This window comes from Corythoichthys intestinalis, chromosome 2, assembly GCF_030265065.1.
Source record: "Corythoichthys intestinalis isolate RoL2023-P3 chromosome 2, ASM3026506v1, whole genome shotgun sequence".
NCBI classification, from domain to species: domain Eukaryota; kingdom Metazoa; phylum Chordata; class Actinopteri; order Syngnathiformes; family Syngnathidae; genus Corythoichthys; species Corythoichthys intestinalis.
The window spans coordinates 25461011-25479705 of NC_080396.1; the positions used below are offsets into that span (position 1 = coordinate 25461011).

At 39.8% G+C, this 18695-nt stretch overlaps 1 protein-coding gene across 7 annotated transcripts in view; it reads right to left on the reverse strand.

Annotated features, from left to right (window-relative positions):
* The window catches only part of LOC130930964 (receptor tyrosine-protein kinase erbB-4-like), a 428601-nt gene that overhangs the window by 146157 nt on the left and 263749 nt on the right, over positions 1-18695 (reverse strand). For all 7 annotated transcript variants that reach the window (XM_057859366.1, XM_057859391.1, XM_057859374.1 and 4 more), the window contains exons 14-17: positions 14003-14096; positions 8942-9096; positions 8268-8312; positions 5337-5469 (exon numbers count right to left, since the gene is read on the reverse strand). In XM_057859366.1, the coding sequence (XP_057715349.1) occupies positions 5337-5469; positions 8268-8312; positions 8942-9096; positions 14003-14096 (427 nt within the window). The remainder of the gene's footprint in view (positions 1-5336; positions 5470-8267; positions 8313-8941; positions 9097-14002; positions 14097-18695) is intronic.

Sequence of the window (18695 nt, forward strand, 5' to 3'; positions counted from 1 at the left end):
ATGCTAATCGTTTGTGAATGCCATGTTAGATGAACAGCGTAACATTGCGGATATGCGTTGTAGTACATCCTTAAAATTGAAGACGAAGGAGTTAATTTCGTTTGGTAATTTCGAGACAAAGACATACAGATGTCATGCATCGGGATTTGGGAGGTTAGCTCATGTGGGGAGGACAGGAAATTTGCATTCAAGTGATGCCAGTAGATGGTATCGGCGCCCTAAATGTTGGTACTCGTCGATATCGATACCACCAATTCGGGCCGGATTGGCGCCCCCTGCCGATACTGGTATCGGTACCGGTGCAACTTTAGATAAAACAACAAAATTGCAGTAACTGCATTAACCATCAAAGTGAATTCTAACTGTAACTGTAGTCTTGAAACAAATCAGAATAAGGAAAAACATTGCAATAAAATAATGCAAACTGGTTAAACTTGAGAGTAGCTGGGATCTGTCATGACAGAACATCGCTTCAATGATATCTGGCGCCATCAAGTGTCGTGAAAGGGTATAACGTCTAGACGGCGAATATAAGATGACCCCCTCTTTTTCAGTCTAATTTCAATGCGAAAAACACCGTCTTAAATTCGGGCCAATACGGTATTACATTTCAAACGGAGCCTAAGCTTATCGCTACATTGCCAGAGGTGGGTAGTAACGCATTACATGTACTCAGTTACATTTAATTTAGTACATTTGACAAAACTAAGCTATACTTTTGCTTGAGTAGATTTGTGAAGAAAAAATGCTACTCTTACTGCGCTACTTTGGCCTAACAAGCGTCAATCACATTTTTCCTCATTATTCTATGGATTAGATGTATTATATTTTTGCCAATGATGCCAAAAGTTGCGCTACTACTAACTTCAACAAAGAGACGTTGCAACAATAATCACGACTCCATTACACCAATCAGACGTAAGCCTGCCGTTCTATGATCATGCCAGCCCGTTTTAATCGCGCGGGGTCTTTAAAGCACAATAAAAAATGTATTTGACAGAGTGCTGCCCTCAAAATGACTCGAAAGCACAGAATATAACCAGTCTCCCAGTTTTTATTTGGCACCGACTGACCACGGAAAAACGGAGATATGGTCCTTTTAATTTCATAATAGTAACTATAAAGGAACTACTGTATTCATTATTCAAACTAGGAATTACTTTCTCCACTAGAAGACACTCATGCTTTTTTGGACAAATAATGCTTCATTTCGGTCTTTATTTTTTTTTCTCGCCAGAATTCAATGATTTAATTTGTTTTTGTATTTCTTTGGCTTAATGTGGTTATGTAATGGGTTATTGTGCAGTATCATTATAACACCAGTTCATATAGATCCGTTTGTGCTGAGAGAAAAAAAAAATACCAGTGTTTTAAAAAACAAAAGAACACAAATAAGCAGTTACTCACAATGTTACTCGTAACTTGAGTAGTCTTTTTTTCTTCTTTTTTTTTTTTTTACTCCTACTTGAGTACATTTTTTGGATGACTACTTTTACTTGAGTAATATTATTTTGAAGTAATGCTACTCTTACTTGAGTAAAATTTTTGGCTACTCTACCCACCTCTGTACATTACTTTCTGTTTTATGATCAGATAAATTTATCAGATAAATAGAACCTGTGCACTTGGTCAGGCATGCTGGAACAAATTCCACTCAACCACAGTTGTATACATACTGTCTACTGTATTTACCCAAAATGTCTCAATTCCAGGGGAACAAATGGGTCTAGCAATAAGTAAATGCCTGGACGCTCTTATCCCTCAAACTCTGCTCTTCTCACTGAAGCGTTTGCCTCCCTAACATTCGAGAGGCGTCTGTAGTCCTCATTGTCAGTTTGACACTTTTCCAAGGCTTGTCTGACGAAACTGCACATTGGGCTTCGATCCTCAATTCAAACAAATAACAGACTCTGATGACTGAGATCAAGAGTGTCTGGATGAAGGCTAAGGGCTCAGTGTCTGCCCCTTGTCTTTTTCTTTCTTTTTTTTTTTCCGCAGTTGAGGGTGAAACAGAGAGCTCACCTCGTGTCAGTTGAGAAAAAGATGCCTCCAGTACACGCTGTCAAACTGGGATCTGAGGACGCAGCCACCATTTCAATATCAAGCACACGTGTGAAGAATGTTGACTTGCAAAGCACACTTATTCCATTCCTTTGTTTTGCCATTCGATGTCTTTTTTTTTGCTGTATCTCCTCTCATTTTTTGTTCAGTTTTGATCTGTGAACCCTTTTTTCCCCCACATCTCCCCTGTGACTCAATCTTCTTTTAACTCAGCCTTTCCCCTATCCTCACCTTGAAGGGAGCATCCATTGATGATGTATATTCTAAACATGTCTTTCGTGGTTTTTGAAGAAGCCCCTGGAACCAAATAGCTTTTTGCACAAGACTTTGACACAAGAGTTTGGGAAGGTCGTTTTCCCACTCACAAATCAAGCACCATTATGCTTGGAAGCGTACACTGTGGAGGAACTACAACCTGACATCAAACTCATCAAATATGTAAAAGGCTGACGACCAAGTAAGTGAGTACCCCACCTGTTGACTGAAGTCATCAGTGATAGACTCCAGCTCATCCACGACCGCATTAAGTATATGTGGTATAGAATATATGGATGGACTTTCTGTGGTTTTGTTACAATCTTCTTCAGCCATCTGTAAGTCTGCCTATGTGTATTGATGTCAGATGGCTGTTGCAAGCTGATTAAGATACATGTATGGGACTGGGAGGAGGCCGAAAGTTCCTCCGATTGCCTGCCTCTGCTTCCTGCCTCGAGCCTGACAGCTGCCTGCAAGCTGCTACCTCCACCTGAAAATGATCCAAACCTGGAATGACAAGCGGGACTCCTGTGGGCCAGTCATGGGGCCTGCGGCTATGACACAACTGAACCTGACCCTAAGGTGTGCGCATGTGCAACAATACAGAGGTGCTCCATAGAATTGATACAGGTGGGACACTTGGCAAGTACAAAAATACCCATACTGTAGAATATAAGGCTCCCTTCTTTTCTAGTTTGGTCTAATTAACATTCTAAATTGATTCTAAAGGATGCCTTGCCTAACTTGCTCTATGGCATCTACAGTAAGCCTGAACGATATATCGTTTAAACATGGCCACCGCGATGTCCTCGTGCGCGATAGTCCCATCGCAAGCACGTGCGATGGTTTTAATTTTTTTAAATCCACATACACCTTGCTTTCTGCTCTGCGCACAGCCTCACACCCTCCCTCTCCCAGCCCTTTGTTCCTCTCAGTCACTGCGGCACTTGCTTATTAAAGTTAATGATGGCTTTGATCTGGCCAAAGACTTCACACGGGCATCTGTCAATCATCGTTTAACTTGTTAAACAGTTTCTGCAAGGAAGCCGCGCTGGAATGAATGTGTGTGTGTGTGTGGAGACGTTGGAGACATATAAATGCCAGAAGTGATCATGAGGAGTTTGAAATTTCTACATGTCACTCCAACGGTCACAGCTAAGGGAGATAAACAGAAGCATTTAATAAAGCCAAGCATTTATCTACTACAGTACTTTATTCTTGTTCAAAAATGATTTGATTGGACAGTTATGTTTAAAACTGATCATAATTATGACATTTGAAGGTCTTAAAAACCATTTATTTATATTCAATTTTAAAAATCACTTTGAGGGAAAAAGTGAGAAAAAAACATGTCTTATATGTATCTCTTTCCAATGCTAAATCTGAATGAATACATTGAGCACAAAAAACACACACACACACAAAAAAAAGTTGGGGGGGGTCCACTTGTCGCGGCGGGTTCTGGTCCGCATTAACCGCAAAAAACGAGGGATCACTGTCAGTGTTGTTAATCTTACTGAAAAAAAGTAATTAATTATAGTTACAAATTACTTCTCCCAAAAAGTAATTGTGTTAGTAACTCAATTACCTGAATGTAAGAGTAATTAGTTACTTGGCAAAGTAATTGGTGATAATTACTTTTTTTTTTTTTTTCCCTCAATTTAAAAAAAAAAAAAAAAAAAAAAAAAAAAAAAAAAACATTGACTACACTATGTGAAGTTTTTTTTTGTGAAGGTTTTTGGTACAATTGGCCCGAGCCCAATTCTTTACCCTAATTTACTCTTTACCCTGAATCAACTGTTAAAAGTTGTTAGAATTGCTCCCATTATTGCATTAGTTCCCATGTTCTCTCTACTTTCGACATATGAAAGTTTTAAAACTGTTTCATCATTTAAAGATAGATTCAAGTCAAGATTTTGCCGATTTAGAAGTATTTTATATAAAAAGTTACTTAGGTTCGCTAGGAAGGTTCTCTACAACAGAGCCGTCCTAAAAAGTCTACTGCTTCAAGATGGCGGCTGTCTACTAACGCATTTAGTGCCATGTCTGTCATATTGCATCTAGTTACATCTATATACAGTACATGTGATATCTACCATGTCTACCATATCTACCATAACATGCGGGCGTAGCTTGCGAGAGTAGCTTGCAGGCTATCGGCTACAACATGTATTATTGGAGCTACCTAGCATCGCGTTTGCTCGGCGTCACAACTTTCTTGCCTCCTCCACACTCCTGCTCTGCTCTGTCGTCTCGGTGAGTCCGTCTCCCTCAGACTTTTCGACCAATATAGTAACGCATAGTAACGCATGCCTTTCCGTCCTCAGTAACGGTAACGGCGTTGCCAAGATGAGAAAAGTAATTAATTAGATTACCCACTACTGAAAAAAAATAACGCCGTTAGTAACGCCGTTATATTGTAACGCCGTTATTAACAACACTGATCACTGTACACTGTGGTGATGGTGAGTGATCCAAAGTCTTTCCAAACAGCTATTCAAGTCATCTAGTGAAAATTTCTTTAAATTTTTTTTTTTTTAAATACCGCAATATAATATCGCAATATCTCACAAACCCCCCAAAAATCGCAACAATATTTTTTTCCAATATCGTTCAGGCTTAATCTACAGTGTTCATATCTGCTGTATGCATGATGATGCATATTTGTCTAAAAAGTCCTTGAGACATAAGCTAATGTTTTGATACTTCAATGTTAGCTACAGAACAAGAAACAAGGATGAGATCTTGAATTCACAATGAACAGGGTTATTTTCATAATACTTTAAAAATATGTGTCACCGTTTAGTCCTCATCTTGTCCCCGTTCATTAGTTTTCATGATGGATAAGAGCTGAACCCCTGAAAACACCCATCTGAAAACATTTGCCAGTTCATTTACAGGCACAGCAACAGTGTTTGTGTGCTGATTGGCTGACAAATGGAACACATTCCCAGAAATGAGCAACGAGTACAAAAAGAGACGTGACAGCACACAAAACCAAATACACACACGGTCCTCACCTCTGTCTCCAGAAAGCGGCGCAAGGCCCTCTTCTTTTTTATGCTTTTTCGCCGAACGTAGACAGCAACACTGAGTGCTACAATGACGATGATGAACAGGCCACCGATAATTCCCGCGGCAATGATAGGCGTCCTGCAAAAACAGGAGAAATGAGTGGGCCTTCGTAATGCTGAAAACATAAAAAGACTACAAAGGTAAGGACACCATCATGGCCACAAAAAAACAGTGCACACATGATGAAAATGTAATAGTTTTTAAGTAAGAGATGCTTCAAATTTCAAGGTCAGAAGAAGTAGCTTTGGAGGAGATGAAACAACATTTCTCTATGATTTATTGTATTTCAGTTCAGCTCAATCAATGTGTTTCATACAGTATATAAATACACGCTACTTTTTACTCCAGCGCTTAAAGTGCATGTGACAAGAAAAAGCATGTTTATTTCATAATACACGCGGTATTTTATGCTCCTGAATGATATTGACCGCTTGGATGTGTGTGGAAGCGATCGCTATATTTATTTAGTTTTTTGAATCCCGCGCCATGAAAATGAGTGACTTCCGGCTTCGGTCTTGCATTGAGGAGGAGGGCGCTGTGACGTGTACGGGAGAAGGCGTCCTCTTCACTAAACAGCCGTACTGTTGTGTATGAGGACTAAGGATTCAGCTGATTTTGCAGATTAATATGTTTATTTTTCGCATCACGCCAGCCAAACGGCTGCAGAAAAATCTCGCTTTATGAGGGAGAGGCGTGTGAACCTTTTTGGAGTTTCAAAAGGTTCCCATTCACCGTGTATATTGGCCAAGCCTTACTACTGTGGGACCATTGGACTTACGAGGAAGTGAGTAAACATCTTGTTTTGTATAATGTCAAATATTAATACAGCGATTAAAAAGTAAACACTACAAACTTTCTTTAAATAAAGGACTACTTATGTTTGATCATGATAGGCATGTAAAAAGCTCTCCTCGTGCACATTAGCTGCACAACAACTGCAGCCGCCCTCCTCCGGGGAACGAACTGTAAATTGCTCTCCGCCGGGCGGTTTGCCGATCCGCGAAGACAACCCAGTCGTCGTGTCAAATAATCCGGGCTAGTTATGTGTGATTTTCCGCTTCGAAGACTTTGAAACATCACTCGGTTTGGGTTAGCATGTCGGCTAGCTGTCACGCCTCTTGGTTTGTTTACATTCTCCGAAGCCGGGGAAGGGAAATGACCTATGTCCGATTTAGGTGTCATAAAATATCGTTCGGGAGGTGCGAAAAAGGTGAAGGTGAAGTCGACAGTTTTGACCATTATGGTGTAATTTTGCCATGTCGTCCTGAATAAGTGCATTTTTATTATTTCATATTCCATTTAGCACAACACTGTTATTTGTCATGACCATGCCATTTATTTAGCGATTGGGGAAAATACTAATAATATACTAATAAAAGAATATCCTGTAAAAATATTGAAGTAAAGAGACAGAAACAATGACATTTTGCAGCTCTCTTCGTTGCGTTTTCCTTATTGTGAATAGTTCCCCCTCGACGGGCTGGCTGGTCCTTCTCAAGCCATTTATTTAGCTATTGGGGAAAAATACTTGGATAAAAAGAATATCCTTTAAAAATATTGGAGTAGAGAGACTGAAACAATGACATTTTGCGGCTCTCTTCGTCGCGTTTTCCTCGTTCTGAATAATTCCCCCTAAATGGGCTGAATAGTAAAACCGATGAGCCCATTCTTCCGCTGACGTCATCCACCTGTTGGGGACGCCAGAGCCCTATAATGGTAGGCGTGGCTAACCGGCAGATTAAAAGACTAATTTCTCGTCACCTGCGCTTTGCTAAATTGTTGTATCCAGTCGAATCATCTCAAAATATGATTCTAATTCACATAATAATGCTATTTAAGACTTTTTTTTCTCATGTCGTATGCTCTTTAAGCCTTATAAAAAAATAGCTTAGGCAGAGCACCAACTTGGTATTAAAACAACACCTGATGCTACTTCATAGTTGACATTTAAAACTATTTGTTGCAGAGCCCATTAGCGACTAATGGAAAATTCGTGTCGCATGGCACTACGGTGGCGGCGCGAGGTGCTATATCGATTGTGGTGGTCCTAAATAGGGGCGCATTGGGGTGGGAGGGGGGCTGGGTGTGATTGAAATTTACAAAGAGGCTTTGGGTTTCAACATAATGAGATATACAGCCATGTTGTGAATAGTAATGCAGCAGTTTGAAGTGATTAGGTCGACGAGGGTAGAGAAGCAAGGAGACACAAAAAAGAATTGAGACGGGGTGAAAAGTACATGGGAGAAACAAAAAACGTCAAGGGGAGCAGGAACACACGGAAAAGGATTTGGGACAAGAAAATATCAGAAAAGGCAGGGTCATGGAAGCAGAAAGAAGACGGCAGAAGGGTGAGAAGCAGACAGTCAGACAGTACAAGGTGAGACAATGGGAAGGACTTCTCTAATTAGGAGGAGAGGATTTACAGGCGAACAGGCGACTTGGGGTCGCTACCAGATAAAACGCGGGAAAAGCACCATTGTGTTAGCAGAGAAGCCCCCAGAGGCAAGTAAAATTGCTCGTTTGTACTTTAATGGATACCCTCTTACAACTGTGCTGTTTTGGCTCAATTCTAATGAGTTGCATTTGCTCTAATTGTTAAAATAACTTCATTTTATGTGCGGGCTAATAGCGTTGTTGTGACACATTGTCCACTGTACTCTTGATTGTTTTTACTCGGGGCAATCCTGGAGACTTTGTGGAAACACATTATTGAGAATCAAAGGATTTTTTTTTTTTTTGCATTTGTAAGTTCATGAAAACCTTTGATTCATTACTGAAATAAAGTATTTCTAAATTATTTTGTCAATATCTTCATCAGTAGCAGAAAGCCTGGTTTCACCCAGTCAACATGATAAATGTTTTCAGAGATCCCTTACCTGTCCATCACCCCAACACAATCTTGCGGTCTGGGGCCGACGCACCTGCAAGGCAGAGACATCGTCCATTCATTAAAGTATGGACAGGTTATGAGCAAACCTCTGCTTGTCTTTCTTCTGCGTCACTCAGCTGTCACCAAGCACGAAATTAAATCCTGAGCATGGCTGATCACTCATCACTATATGACAGGAGGAGAATTCTTATTGTTTTACAGCAAACGTACATTGTTGGAGGGTGTAAACTCCTTTTGATCTACAAGCCAGCAAATAAAGTGGCTCTCTTGACAACAGACAGTGACCAGTTACAGTTCATCCTCATTTAACTGTTATTTGTTGCCCTTCAGAGCCTGATTCCTCCTCTAATTGTGGGCGCTGTGAAAGTGTCCTGAAGCTGATGTCGGATGCTTATTCGCTCTAAAGAGGCCAATTAACATGCCGGCCTTTGACCTCTTCTGTGTATTACTCAGTGTTTTGATGTAAATCCAGAAGACCTCACAACTAAGGGTAGAAGAAGGAGGGCATGATACAGCTGTTGTCATGCCAACGAGAGTTGTGCCAGAGTCTAGAGTGTTTTGCAGTTGTGATTTTAGGATAAAACTGGATAATTGTGGTGCTGATGCAAGGACTGAGCTTTGGTAAAGCTGCCACCCAAGCTACATGAAGACCTCGCTTACCCCTGGGTGCAGTTGGCGTGGCAGGGATGACACTCGTTGTTGGCCTTGGCGTACTTAAAGATGAAACTGCTGGCTCCCTGTAGGCCGTCGGGGCATTTCTCCACACAGTTGGGTCCATCTTTGAAGTGGAGGCACTTCACACACTGGTCTGGACCCTGGATCAGCAGCATAGTGGTAAGCAAGAGATGAATTGCGATGGGAATATCAAGATTAAAGGCAGCTAAAACAAAGCTATGGCCACAGAGGTGAGAGAAACAGGATATTAAAGTGTCAATGCAGAATATCACGAATAAAAGTAGAATATGACAGAATCAAATTGAAAGCTGGCAAATCCTGTTAACGTTCTCACTGCCTGCCATGGCTATCGTGGCTGGCGGGTCATGTGATTTATAACATGTCGAGCGCAAATTGCCTGGAGTGTATTCCGGCACACCTCTATGTTGAAGGCGGCAATCAACAAAATCAGGTCATGTCAAGGTAGCGCACGGGGATGGTGATGGTGGAGATGACAGGTGGTAAAAGCGCACAAGCTCAGCTGAAGCAGACTCATGAATAAATAAGGCCCGTGTGTCTGAACAGACAAAATAACAGCAGTAGTGTGGATGTTGCAGCATCCTGATGGACAGTATCATCTTTGGGTGGCACATTCATCCATGCACCATTAATTGAAAATTTACAGATTTGTTGTTTCTATGTATGGACCAGTTTGCAAACTTCAAAATGTCTGAATGCATTCGAATATGTGTCTATAGACAAGTATTTGCACAAGTATACAGTATACCACATTATATGCACGAGTATTTGTGCTGGTTTCCAGCAGATGATTGATTTTTAGTCAACAAAGGACACCATCTCACATTTAGCTTGTTGTTCTCATCTTACTTAGCTTGTTGTTCTCGTCTTACGTAGTGAATGTTTGTGTTATACAAACATCCACTTTCATTGAATTGGTCATGTAGCACGCAGTTTTCTTTGTGAGGGTTTTTTTTTTTCATTGAGAAAGATGTACGTAAGTATGTAAATAAGTATGCTTCTAAAAACAGGTGATATAAGGAATAGTAATATAAGGAATATTACTTTGGCATCCGTGCAGAAATGTTGACTCTGATTTCAACTTTCGAGGGAAATCGAACAGTTAATTAACTAATTTGCTCCCAAAAACGTATAAATATGTTCTATTTTTAATTGTGTCAGTGTCCCAAAGATGTATTTATACGTTTTTTACGTTTTTTTTTTTTTATTTTTTTTTTATTTTTTTTACAAGCGACATCTCTGGGTTCTGATTCAGTTTAGCTCCAAAGCACAAAGCTGAAAATCCATTTTAAAGAAATAAAACTGGCCACTGCAGGGCAGTAGCGCATTTGGTAAGACCCGCAACCCAATTCAATGGCAACAAACGGCCAGGCCGCATGGCCGGGGCGCTGGCGGAAGACGACCGAATGGCGTCCAGGATGCCAGGCTGTGGATGACCGAGCAGAACAACCTAGAGGACGCCCGGGATGCCAGGCGCTGGACGACTGAGCAGAACGACCGGGACCACCAGTGCAGTGGACGATGCCGTTAAGTCTGTGCTGCTCGCCGAGCAGACCCCGCAGAGATTCTTTATGAGACAGGCAGCGAAGAGGGAAAAGTTTACAAGGCTGTCGTGGCCACATCAGCGTCATCTCTCAGTTAGTTATGTGTAAATAAATTGTTACTTTGCTATCAAAAGCTCTATTTGTCTTGTTGATTATGTTATTTCGTAAGAGGAAAACATTATTCAGATGTTTGGGATGTAACTAAAGCAAAAAACAGCTGTGTTAACCTCAAAGTTATGTTTGAAATGTATGCTTTCACAAAAAGCTCAATTTCTCAGTTTTTTCATCAGAAATTGGAAAATTGCTCAAACTAAGCTATTTTCTATTGCTGATTTCTAAAGAATGGAAAAAGAACTTTTACTTTTTCCTGCTGAAAAAAGACAGTCTAATCTTTCTTTTGCTGTGTTCCATGTTTATATAGCAAGAGAACAGAATTTTCTGTGGGCCTTGCAAAATCAGTCAAAATCCAGTAAACCGCCCGGGAGGGACGGGGGTTGCACCAGTGAAAATGGCTGGGAGTGAATGAGTTAAAGGCCGTTTCACACTAGTGGCAGCTATTGCAAACGGGTGCCCGGAATTCATTCTGTGTGAGCGAAAGAGAGCATTAGCGGCAGTCCTGGAAGAAACGGTAAGTCGTGAGTGAATTTTCGCAAAGGGGTGGGGCCCACAATAGAAACATGTTCTATTTTCATACCGTTGACGCGCTTATGTCAGCAAAGCATCCAATAGCATAGGGACAGTAATAGTGATATCCAGCGTTTTGCGGATGAATACACACAAGTCATGGCCAAAGAAATCTTGACAAATTCACTTAGTTTTTTTCAAGTTTCATGAGCTTGAAAAATGGTTCAAAAGCTATATGATATCTTGATGCACGAGTGTGTGTGTGGAACTGTAGTTCATGAATAACAACAAAAAAATACTTAGTTTTTTTTTTCGAAATTTCGTTTCCAACTGCCATAAGAAGAGTACACATAGAAATAAAACGTAGAAGTTGAAGAAGTATAAGTGCAAGTACACATTTTGTACAAGTGCACAACAACTTACAAGTAGCTACAGGTAGAAATAGAAGTATACAAGTACTGGCAGAAGTACAAATACACAGAGACAAATACAAGGACATGTACAGACACATAAATAATTACATATACACGTAGAAGTACTCATAAAAGTACACACACGTAGAAGTACACATAAAAAGTTCCCGTACACATACACACAGACTAGGGTTGCCAACTCCCTGAAAGATAAATAAATAAACAAATAAAAAATAAGTGACACCTCATTGGCAGAGCCGGCAGGCCTAATAACAATCACGCTTTACTTTTTTTTTTTTTAATTGTGTGTGAAAAATGTTTAATTGATTCAAACCTGAATTAATTGCACATTTAAGGGATACAAGCACAAGACAAACAAACAAACAAAAAAAAAACAATCATAAGCAATGTATTTTTAATATGAAAAAAAAAAATACACGTCCTTCTCATTTTAAAACTGTATAATTTACTCTTAAGGTCCTGAGCCTACTATTTTGTGTGTGTGCGCGTTTTGGCCGTATTTATTTTTAAATAATATTCTTCTTCTTCTTTTTTATAGTTCTTTTCATTTTTGTCTCATAGCATATAAAAATACCCTTTTTGTTAGGTATTACTCAGCACAACGTCATCCAGGAGGAAGCCTCTTCTGAAGACGGTACACAAGAAAGCCCGCAAACAGTTTGCTGATGACATGTAAACAAAGCACATGGATTACTGGAACCATGTCCTATAGTCTGATGAGACGGGCAGGCTTTCTTGTGTACGGTCTTCAGAAGAGGCTTCCTCTTGGGTTGACAGCCATGCACACCAGTTTGATGTAGAGTGCGGCGTATGATCTGAGCACTAACAGGCTGACCCCACACCACTTCAGTCTCTGCAGCAATGCTGACACCACTCCTGTAACGAGTCACATGACATTTTGGAGGGAAAATAACAAGCAGTACTCAATTTGGACATTTAGGGATGTACGTTTTATTATAGGGGTGTACTCTTTTTTTTTTTTTTTTTGCCAGGGGTTTAGATGTTAATGGCTATATTTTGAGTTATTTTGGGGGAGAAAATAACTATTATATAAGCTGCACTCAGACTACTTTTCATTGTGTCAAAGTGTCATTTTGTCAGTGTTGTCCCATGAAAAGATACACTTAAATATTTACAGAAATGCGAGGGGTGTACTCACTTTTGTGATACACTGTTTTATTGTATATATAGTACGGCTGTCAAAAGTATCACGTTAACGGACATTAATTAATTTTTTAAAATAATCACATTAAAATATTTGACGCAATTAACACATGCACTAAATGACCCGCTCGCACATTGCCTCAAACAGATTACAATGAGACCGTTTATGGACATTAAGAGTGAAGAGAATGCCACCTGCCGCTTGGGGGCAGCGCCGTTCCATACTCATGTTATTTCTTCTAAACGTGGGAGAATTAGTAGTTGTGAGATGTTTATGCTGTATTCACAATGCAATGCAAATTTCTATTTGTGCTCCACACATATTTCGGTATGTTTTCTTTCTTTTAGTGGCAATTATGTGTCTCTTGTTGTATTTTGGGTAAGATATGTACAGATATATGTTATACAGTAAAGGCGAGTGGACACAGGCGTTCTTTGGACCGCGCCGTTTATTGGCATAAGCTTCTCCTTCACAACAAACATAAGTATCGTTTAGTGAAAGCACAACAAAAATAATATTCCTATCTCTCCCCCAAAAAATAATGTTCACAAAAAGAAAAGCACTTCAGTCTATAGTAATGAGGCCCTATTCTGACACACAGTTAAACAACAGTGCAAAATGAACTGGCATTCCATATCAAAATAGCTATGCAAAATACACGTAAAAATTAGACTTTGGTCACTCTATTTTTATTATTGTTATTTTTATTCTTATTCTTATTCTTCTTATTATTATTATATTAACTCTACTTTTGATTGAAAATTTTACAAATTTTATTAAAACAAAAACATGAAGAGGGGTTTCAATATAAAATTACTATAACTTGTAACTATAACAATTTTTTTAAAGAACTACAAGTCTTTCTATCCGTGGATCACTTTAACAGAAAGAATGTTAATAATGGCATTTGTGGATTTATTGTTACAATAAACAAATACAGTACTTATGTACAGTATGTTGTATGTATATATCCGTCGTGTGTCTTATCTTTCCATTCCAACAATAATTTACAGAAAAATATGGCATATATTTTAGAGATGGTTTGAATTGCGATTAATTGCGATTAATTAATTTTTAAGCTGTAATTAACTCGACTAAAAATTTTAATCGTTTCACAGCCCTAGTAAATACACATTATTGTATTTTTGTGGCCATGTTGTTGATACTCAGAGCGCAAGTAATTCTTGAGGTGTACTTTCTGTAAAATATTTGAAAACCACTGGACTATACTATTTGAACTGTGAACATTTAAATGGCTTACCTGACCAAGACATGTCATGGCGTTACCATCCATCCTCTCGCATTGGCTATCACACTCCAAACACACGGATCCATTGGCAAATTCACGCACCTCCCTGATTGAGAGAAAAGATTTGGATGCATTTATAAAAGACTTGAAAGTGTGCTGAAATATTGATCGAGAGCATATGGAGTTGGGATTTTCAAATACACAACGTGCACATAAGCGCAAGTAGTACATATAAGCCTTTTGATTTAAACCAGTACTTCTCAAATAGTGGGGCGCGCCCCCACAGGGGGGCGCAGAGCGATGCCAGGGGTGGCGCATGTGACCTCGGGGAACATGCTTTTTTTGCCATACTTGAATAAAGTGTACTTGCACATCCACTCAGTGGGTGGCAGTGGCGCTCTCATTTTCAAAGTGCGTGCAGTATTTTTGAAGTAAGCAAGAGCACACAGACGAGAGATATGAAGAGCTGTGCGCCGTTTTCGAAAGCCGTTTTCCGGCCGGACTCACGCAGCGACCCACTGTCTTCTCCGGTTCTCACGTGTCCGCCCGAGACGTGCCATTTTCGGCTTGGGATCGTCACGACGACCGCCGTCACCTATGGTTCTCCATCGGCCGCCGAGAATGCGCTTTTTTCGGGCCATTTGCCTTTTGGCTTTGACATTTAATACAGTTGTAGGTGAGGAAAGACCACTGTTTACTGTGTCTAAAAATGATTATAGCGGACAGCCGGAAGCCAAATCAATTAAGACGCCACTTTAAGACATTAGACCCCAATCTCATTGATAAGCCGCTTGGTTGTTTTTCAGCGAAAACGTGCCGAATATTGCCAATAATCGTCCCGCTTTGTCAGTGTTATATGAGTAAACCAGTGAGCACTGTTTGCATGCTCAGTGGAAAATACTATTGCAAACTGGGGGTGATACTGTGAGCAGCGAGCAGCAAAAATAAAAACTGTCCTTTTGTCCAAAGACACCCCCCCATCTATTCAGTTTTGTTTTTTCGGTCAAATTTTTTGGCATATTGTCCTCATGAGTTAATGTTTCTAATAAATTTAAATTTGTTATTATTTACTGATTTTATTTTTCAGTATCAAATGTTAAAAATGTACCTTGAGTGTATTTTTACAGTTTGGATGTGACTTTTTTTTTTTTTTTTTAATTCAGGCAAATTGATGCGCGTTGTCTTTTCTGTTACAATCAAAACAATGTTGATAAAGTTATACTTTATAAGTTGATCTCTGTTATTTTCTGTAATAGAAAAAAATGACAATTTGAGGCAGAGGCGTACTTATAATAGTAATATTATAGACAAATGATACTATTTACAGTGGCGGCAGAGTTTGGGGGGGGGGGGGTGCGAAACATTTACGTCTTCCTTGGGGGGGGCGTAACAGAAAATAATTGAGAAGCACTGATTTAAACCAACATGCCATGACGCATCCAGATACCACAGATCAACCTCTTTTACTCATGCTCCTCTCTCAGACTTTTAATTGCGATGGCTGCCAGAGTACCCTGCAGTTGAGGGCATGGAGGGCAGCAATCCGCCACTGACTATTTGATCAAGTTAAAGGCTCAAGATGGTCAATAGGCAGACAGAGAAAGGCCTATGAATAATGAACAGCTTTTTAAATCGTGGCAAACACAAAGGGATGCGCTGAGGGAGGCGGAAGAGCTGGTGGGAGGATATGAGAGTACAGGGAGGACACCAGGGAGCGGGCGGTGTTTGATTAGGGCAGGGTGAAGGGGAAGGAAATGGTGTGCAAAAGTACAGATGATTTTCTTTTATTTGCAGCTTCAGAAGCGGTAGGAGTTGAGGCACTTTACAGAGAGATGCAGTTCATAATGGTTTTGTTTTTCCATTCCTCAAAGCAAATATTGGGTTTATACACTATAATTACAACAGCAGGGGCTGCACCGCTGTTTGGGCCATGCTGCTGAATCCTGCCATGCGTGCATATCTACTCAATCCATGAATGTCTCCTTTGTTTGTGTCCAAACCACCGAATTATCCTCCTTTTTTGAAGCCTGGCTTCGCTGGCGACCTGCGGCTGTCAATAACAGCCGCCGCTGATCAAAAACACTTCTCCCATCACATCGATCGATAAGCTGATGGACGTCCTGTGAGGAAGGCTCACGCTGCTGCAAACAAGCCGTCTCCCAAAGGAGAGGGCTGATTAAAGCACCATTTTCAGATAGAAGAGGGACTCAACAAAATACTTTTATGTGATCTTGACAAATTTGGTGTCTTGATGGATCTGAAAGTAAAGAACTAGACATTCATGACTTCAACTGTATCCCATTAAAGAGTAATAAAAGTGAAAATGAAATCTGTGCTTTCCCTTTGGCTAAGTCAAAGTATCTTTTATGAGATAACTCTTAACGGTTTGTTACGATTGCAGCAGCTTGTCTCAGCCATTTTTGTTTAATGTTTTCCATGAAGTCAGAAAAACCTCCCATTGCTCGCTTTACATATTTTCCCCTGGTCTTTCTCTCCCTTGTTCCGGAGTAATCATATTTCTTTTTTGGAAGCTGCTCTTGGGAAATTCTTTAGAAAATGTCCAGGCAGTGGAGAGATAGGTCTTTTGTTAAATAAAGGGGGAAATGACACAGAGGAGAACGACAAAGACCTCTGCAGCAGTTTTCTCTTCAGTCATTTTTATTCAGTTCCACTCATCCTACTGATTGGCCCCATCATGGCTGCACCACAGCCCCACTAGGGGGTTCGCCTGATGAGGGATTAGCCCTGCATTAGACTGTGGCCGACAACTCCACCCCCCAAAAATGAAAAAAAAAAAAAAAAAAAAAACGCCAGAGCAACTTTTTTAATTAAACACATTCAACGGCTCCCTAATCCACCCTCCAAACCTCAATGGGCGCCATCAGACATTTCACTCCTTGTGCTCTTTCTCTTTCTTTTGTTCTGCCTTTGTTTTATTCAACAGAGGTACAAACTAATGGGAATTACTGGCTTTGCTCATTAACAATGGAAACGCGCAGCGAGAGCATGCACAGAAACCTAGCTTTAAAATAAAAAAAATAATAAAATAAAAAAAACACATCCAAATATTTGATAGAGGTATGAGAGTTTGTTAAGTAGGCCTACTCTGTTTTGCTCCTGGTAACATGAGTAAACATGCCACTTCTTTAAAAGTAAAATAGTCTTTCTCTTAATACATGTCATTTTCAAATATTTAAAATATATTTATTTTCTGGACTATAAATCACACTTTTTTTCATGGTTTTGCTGGGCATGCGACTCATACACAGATGTGACTTACACAGGGTTTTTACACGTATCAGAAAACCTCATTTAATGCTTTTTATTGCCACTTTAAACTAATTTAATGCCCATGCTCAACTGCAGATATTTTTACACATACAAATTGTAAGTAGAGTTGTCCGATAATTATTTTATAACTGATAACCTAACTCCAAAAATCCGATACCAAGTCGTGGACTTAACATTTTATGGCTTATTGAGATGCCCCACTGGATACTTTAATAATGATAAATGTAACAACTTTAAGGTTTTCCAATAAGCATTCTGTGAAAAATAAAAGAACAACTTTAACTAAAGTTATGGAAAAGTGCCAATATTGCACCACTATATTCGTTGTTGAAATCAAAATAGTGCAAACATTTTTTTGGATCAAGTGCACGTGCAAGTGCCAGAAAGGCACTGCCAAATCACTGATGGCTCACACATTGCTTCTGGCTCAAAATAACAACAAAGGCAGAAAACTTCAGTAAAGTGGATAAGGTACATTTACAATTCATTATTTTCCAATCATTTATTGTTCATTTAATTTTTGCACCATGAATGCAAATGGTCTGCTCACATAACGAATCCCAAGCATCTTAGTTTTTAGACATCTAACGGTCAATGAGCATAACTGCTGTGCTAAGCTATGACCAGCCCTTGTACAAAGGCATGCATATTGGCCCGAAACCGATAAGGAAAAACCAATGTCGTTATTATCCATTGTCATTATCCGATGTCATTTTAAAATGTGTTTATCGGTCGATATTATCGGGTAGCCGATAGTATCTGCTCTCTTATCTCATAATGATCTTACGTTCTCTCATCTCGACTACCCGATAATATCAGACATTTCAAATAATGTAAAAAAAAACAAAAACAAACCCATAATTTTTAATCCATCAAAAACATTTGTTTTTAATGCTTGTTAAGGCCTGAATTTTGACAAAATCCATCTAACTGACATTTGACTGTTAATGCATTTTAATGACCAGCTACAACTGCCTATGACACCAAAATGCACGTTTATTGGACCTACGAGAAAGTGAGTAAACATCGTATTTTATATTATGTCAAATAGTAGGATCATGGCACACATCTTAATGCGGAGGTGGCTTGTATATTGTCGCTGACAATGCTCCTTGTCCACCGAGAATGCCACTAGGCCGACGAGCTGCGGCTTGTCGCACACCCCCATCGGTCCTTCGCATGCCCGCCGGGAGAGCGCTATACTCTGCTTATTGCCCTCTTCTTGTGCCCGGTGTTCTGTCAAATTTTCCACCCCATCAGAAATGGCAACTTTTTGTTAAAAATAGCTGCGAATACAGCGATTACAAAGTAAACACTACGAACTTTCTTTAAATAAAGGACTATTTACTTATTTTTGATCATGGACGGACATGTAGAAAAGTTCTCCTCAGACACATCCTGCCATGTTAGCTGC